We start from the raw sequence: 5,957 nt of genomic DNA, 5'->3' as shown, positions 1-5,957 counted from the left end.
GAGAGTGATAACTAACACTACAGACACTTTGAACAAAACAGTGTGATAGAAAACTGGTTATAGAAACTCGCTGAAACACATATTCCAACCGAAGTGGAGACTAGCAATAATCCTTGAGTATGAACACATACTTAGAAGGCAGTTTGATGTGACCATTTAGCAAAATAACAATAGTTGTTTCCTCCTAGTATTTAATTCCTCCTGAACCATGGGATTTTTGACCATGTCACTGTACTAGGCATGAATTCCCTCCTGTTGAATAGGCTTCTAATCCAATCAGAAAGCACTGTTATTCTGTAGCAGTCAGGCCACAATTACACCACTGAACACATATTACTGGAAGTTCAGTACTGTAGCATGCAGGGTCCAGCTCTGGTTAATACTCTTGGGACCTTTCTTCCCAGCAGCCTGCATAGGACCTTCCAGCTAAGAAAGCTAAGCAGCAGGGAGGACCTTTTCCCTGTCGGTTCAAGGTTGATTTCTCTACGTCATGCAACTGTAGAATGTGGTGGCTTTAGCCATAGTCTCTCACTATCTAGTTATAGTGGGCAGCCAAGAACCAGGACAATATTCAGTGTTGTTTTGTATACTTCTGAGGCCTCCCTGGGCAATAACTCCCATGCCTGATACTGAGATTGTTGTTTAATAAATTCATCTAATTTCTCCAAAGCTAGATTTATGCATGTAAAAGACCATAATATGAGTATTAATGTGATAAATTGTTATATTAAGATTTCTTTGTAGAACACATATGTGATAAATTATCCAGATTGGAAGAATATTTAATGAGGGGATAATGAAGCACGTGCTCCAGAGTCCCTTTCCCAAACTGACTCAAGGTCTAAGGAGAGCCCAGTGATGATTACATGGTCTTCAGTTTTGAGTGGTGTTCAAAAAGTAAAATATTTTGAAGACTGTTCATCACCAAATACCCCTCAATTACAATTTTCACTTGCCAGTTGGTGATACAGTGGCCATAAATATGTCTTGGATCTGTCTAGGATAAATGACTGAGTTGGACTTATTCATGTGACCCACTGTCATTCATTGTACACATAGAAGCTTCCATCAAGATTTCACAGCCTTTAACTAATGCTGTTTTACATTGTGACTATTTGCTTGTTGGTTCCTTAACTCAAAGTCATGTTGGTGTATCACCAGACAGTTTCTGGTGTTGGAATCTGTAGCTCCCCTCCCTATATAGTTGAATATAATACAGCTTCCAATATTCTTTCCTGTTCTCACTGCTTGCTGCTGCCACCTGGGCACACTGATCTGTCTAAAGAGGATTCTGTCCTTTGTGTTCTTCCTTTGTCACAAAATTACTTCATTGAATGTTACCTGTTAAGGATCTCAATGACTTCATTTTGATTGATGCCACACACAGAGATTCACAGAGAGAGGGGTGGGGGAGGGACGAAAGAAGAGAGGAGGAGAGGGAGAAGGAGAGGAGGAGGGAGAAGAGGAGAGACAGGGACTTAATCCTACAATTAACACTCAAAATTTGGTAGTCTAATTGGAATGCAATGCTCATAACTCCTGCCCCCTAGTGTCCATGCGTGACATAGTCTTCTCAGTGGGAAAGACGTAGACTGTGCCAGGTGACAATTCTGAATTATGTTGTATTTTATAAGAAAAGTCAAGAGACTACATAGGTTACTAAGTCTCTCATCATGTTGAATTTGAGTTTCAGTTCATCAAAGTGAAGACTGTCTGTAGCAGACTTGCTGTTTTTTTTTAATTGAACTTTTATAAACTATACAAATTTGTACTTAGTTTACTCTTCATGTAATAACAAATCTACAATATTCCTAGCAACATCAATCGCATCTTTTTCTTGGGTATTTTGATGGTGTTGTGTAGAAATCTGGTAACTATGCAGTGTTCTGATTTCTATGTCCCTGGTACTTGTTTTGAAATATGTAAAAATGCTGTAATTTTCTCACTCTAAAGTATCTTATTCTCCCATTTCAGTTCACAACTTAGTATTCTTCTTTTCTAAAAACTCATGAGTTTCTACTTAGAAAGCATTGAGCTTCTTTGTGCATGATGAAAGCCTTGGATTCACACTCAGAAGTCAACAAAGACAGGGGGAAGTCTACTGCAGCTGTGAACTTGTTATTTCTCAAATGGGCCTCTAGAGGATGCTCCTTTCTAAAAGGTAAATGATGTTTTCATAGGTTAGAACAAACACACAGAAACCTTCCTTCTCCCCCTACCCTGCCACACCCCTCTCCCCTTAGTGCCTCTCCTGCCCCCTTTGACATTACATTACCTGTGTTCTACTACCTTACCTCTTTCTCCTAAGCTCTTTCTTCTGGCCCTCAGGGTCCTGTTCTGGCTTCCTTGCTTATGCAGGGGAGAGGGATTTAGTGGGTTCTGGGAGGAGTTGTAGGGAGAGCAGGGTGGTAGTGGAGAGTGTGATCTGAATACATTATGTTCACAGATGAAGTTACTGAATAGTTACTTTTTAAAATCTTCTCCACTGCTCTGGTAGGTGTTCTGACAGAACATACTTTATGCAGATGCCAGAGACAGGCCAAGGGAAAGACAGTGTCTCTTCCCCATTGTCTCTCCATTGTCCCAATGAGGAAGGCATCTAAACCTCCTTAAGCTCAGAGCAACCCCTACCTACCTCTCCCAGTCTTCACGCTGTTCATGTTTCATTTTTAGTCTCATTTCTCAAGCAATCTTCTCTATAGTGAAAATTTTGAAATGCATCCTCTACTGTTATGAACTCAAGTGCATTGTTCCCAGCAGTCACATGTGCAGTAGCACACCACCTCTGCTGCCCCTGTTGCTCTGGAACACAGGACTCCTATATTGGTTTTCCTCATTGCACTTCCTTCTTATGCTGTCATTGAAAGTTTTCTGTACCCTGATAGTGGGTTTCTCCAGTGATGCAATGAATCATATCAGGCCAAGTTAATAAGACGAGGTTTAATGTGAGCAAAGCAATTCCTGGGTGACTCTTGGAAAGGAAGCAGGAGAGAAATCACATTGCAGGTCTGGAGACCATGTAGTAAGTACCCTGTAGATGTAGTCTTGAGCATCTCTAGGAGAGGAGCCGACCCTTGGTGGGCTTTCTGAGAGGCAGGATCTGGAATGGGAGGAGTGGAGCCTGAGCAGAGATTCCCAACAGTAATATTTAAAACAATATTTGGAACAAACCTTTACTAGTGCAGGAGTATCCCACTTTTTAAAATGATTCTAAAACTATTAAACCATTACATCTATACTTACTCTATCGTCATGATGCTGTTTGTTTTGCTACTGCAGTGATTTTACTTAAATTATTTCATGGGTGTTGATTCTTTTTATTTTTCAATGTGTATGAGAGTGGGTCTGTGTAAAATGTATGGTACCTGTGTACAGGTTCTCAGGAGGACAGAAGTGAGTGTCAGGTCCCAGGAGTTGGAGCTACAGACAGCTGTGAGCCACCTAAAGTAGATGCTGGGGAGCGAACTAAGGCCTCTTGGAAGGACAAGGACCCTTCCTTATCTGCTAAGCCACCTCTCAGGCCTCAGTAAAGGGTCTTTAGTCAGAACATGCATCTGTTTCCTGAGTTAAACCTTTACCTGTTGCTTCTCTGAGTGTGCTTGGCTCTGTGTGTGGCTGAGGCTTTTTCTCCTTGGGAGGGGCTGGTCCTCTCCTGCTTCCTAGATCCCTAACCCCACACAACCCCAGAGTCATCTCAGAATGCCCTGCCCCCCACTGTGTTCCACCCAGACTCTCTGGCAGGTCTAGTTTGGGAGGAGCTTCAGGCTCAGAAGGCTGGGAGGGAACTCTGCAGTGTCTGGCCTGGCAGGGTTCCTGGGTGGAGCTGACTGGTTGCAGGAGGAGGGACATTCAACAGCCATCCTGATACCACAGTCCAGGGCTTGGTTCCTTGCTTCTGTCTCCAGCAGCCAGACAAGCACCATGAAGAGGCTGCTGTGCTCTCTGCTGGGGCTGCTGTGCACCCAGGTTTGCTGTGAGTCTGGCTGTCCACATTCAGGGGACAGAGAGGATTCTGTCAGCACATGGAGGGTGGGGAAGCAGCTCAGGAGTCCTGCAGAGCTCCCACCTTCTCAGAGGACATGGGGTGTGTTCAGGGGTCTGTGGATGCTCAATGACCCCATCTGTGTCTCTTTCTCTGTTTCTAACCAGGGGTGAAAGGTGAACAAGTGAAGCAGAGTCCTGTGTCCTTGGTTCTGCAGGAGGGGGAGCGTGCAGAGCTGCAGTGCAATTTTTCCACAGTTTTGACCAGTGTGCAGTGGTTTCACCAAAGTCCTGGGGGACATCTGAAGAGCCTGTTTTACAATCCTTCTGGAACAAAGCAGAGTGGAAGACTGATGTCTACGACAGTCACTCAGGAACGTCGCAGCTCTCTGTACATTTCCTCCTCTCAGACCACAGACTCAGGCACTTATTTCTGTGCTATGAGTGCACAGTGCTCCCCACACACCTGCAGCCAGTACACAAACCTTCAGCGGGGTGGGTGTGGCTCTTCCCTATCATGAGACATCAAATTTTCACCATAGAATATCTGCTTGATTTAATATCCGTTTTCTGTATAGAAAGAGTTTTAACTTCTGGTAAGCTTTTGGCTATGTAGGTTAAAGATTTGGGTCTTTAAATTCTCAATATATTCTCCCTCCTGAATCATAAATATCCATCTTAGAACTAATTGAGGACTTATAAGTAACATTTTACAGATGAGCATATTGTATTGATGTGTTTTGGAATAAATATGATTATACACATATGTGTAACAATGATTAATGAAAGAAAAAGCCATAAAGTTGGAAGAGAGCAAGGAGGGAACACAGGAAGTTTTGGAGGGAGGGATTGACATGATTATATTATAATCTCAAAAATAAAAAAAATGATAAAAAATGAGTGAAAGAAAACTAAAGCTTCTGATTTAATAATCACCATGTATACAATTAGTCTATATAAGGGGTCAATAAATTTGACATGAAATCCAAACATTTGCTTATTTTATAAGCTTTATTGTAAATAACAATCATTGTCATCTCCTTTTATCTTATGACTGGCTTCTCTCATTCTCCACAATGAGGTAGTTTTGGCTCAATAGAAGGATAGGGAACCATGGGGACGCATGGAGAAACGTCTGGAAGGGGAAGAGAGAAACTAGGCTATAGCTGACCTCAACAAAGACACATTCACATTCCATGTCAAAAATATTGGCTTCAGAGGAAGATTCAATGCATTTCTTTTTTCAAGGCGTGGTCTTCTAAGCTCAGGACACTGTTGAGTGAAGACCTTATTTGTCCACAGAGGGGCAGTGCTGCTTCAGAGCAGGTGAAGGTTGTGGCTCTTCTACACACTGCTCAATAAGCTAGAGATGATTATTTAAAATAACAAAACCATTATCTCCTCCGCCCTTAAGTTTAACTAGAGAAGAAAACATGCATCTGTCTAGCCTTTTACCTATATTATACCTGAATATCCAGGGCCCATAGTGAGGACAAATAGGTATTTGCAAGTGAACACTATGAAGGTATATGCTTTCCTTCATGGCTGGGGCCACATCACCTTCTCTAATGTACATTTCTAAGGTTGTCACCCACACTTTGTCTGATCTCCAGTCACCCTGATATGACCTGTGCCTAGAATTATGTTATATATCCTTTTGACTGTGAAATCTACTCATGGTTTAAAGCCAGCTCAATCTTCTCCATCAGGATCTTCTCTGACTGGATCAGGAAGCAGTGTCCACACCCTTCCTTCATCATCCTGTCTAGACTCACAGGTATCTTCGGTTGGCTTCAGTTTTCTGTTCTTGAGTGCTGAGACAAGAATGAAGATAGAACAGTGTGTGTCATGAAAGACACCCGAGCACTACTGTACAGTCAGCAGTTAGACACTCAGCAAATACACAGAACTTCTTCCTCATCCTGTTTACCTTTTTCAGTTTCATGTCCCTGTTTTTAATCATTTGATATTTTAAT

At 42.3% G+C, this 5,957-nt stretch overlaps 1 gene segment (V, D, J or C); it reads left to right on the top strand.

Annotated features, from left to right (window-relative positions):
- The first annotated feature begins 3,829 nt into the window (after positions 1–3,829).
- LOC114687485 lies at positions 3,830–4,502 on the top strand. The segment is given in 2 exon segments: positions 3,830–3,973; positions 4,150–4,502. Coding segments are annotated over 2 exon segments (405 nt in total).
- Positions 4,503–5,957: the final 1,455 nt, after the last annotated feature.

The sequence above is a fragment of the Peromyscus leucopus genome, chromosome 9, assembly GCF_004664715.2.
Source record: "Peromyscus leucopus breed LL Stock chromosome 9, UCI_PerLeu_2.1, whole genome shotgun sequence".
NCBI lineage: Eukaryota > Metazoa > Chordata > Mammalia > Rodentia > Cricetidae > Peromyscus > Peromyscus leucopus.
The sequence above is the reverse complement of the archived record's forward strand: the minus strand, read 5'-3'. Positions and strand labels throughout refer to the sequence as shown.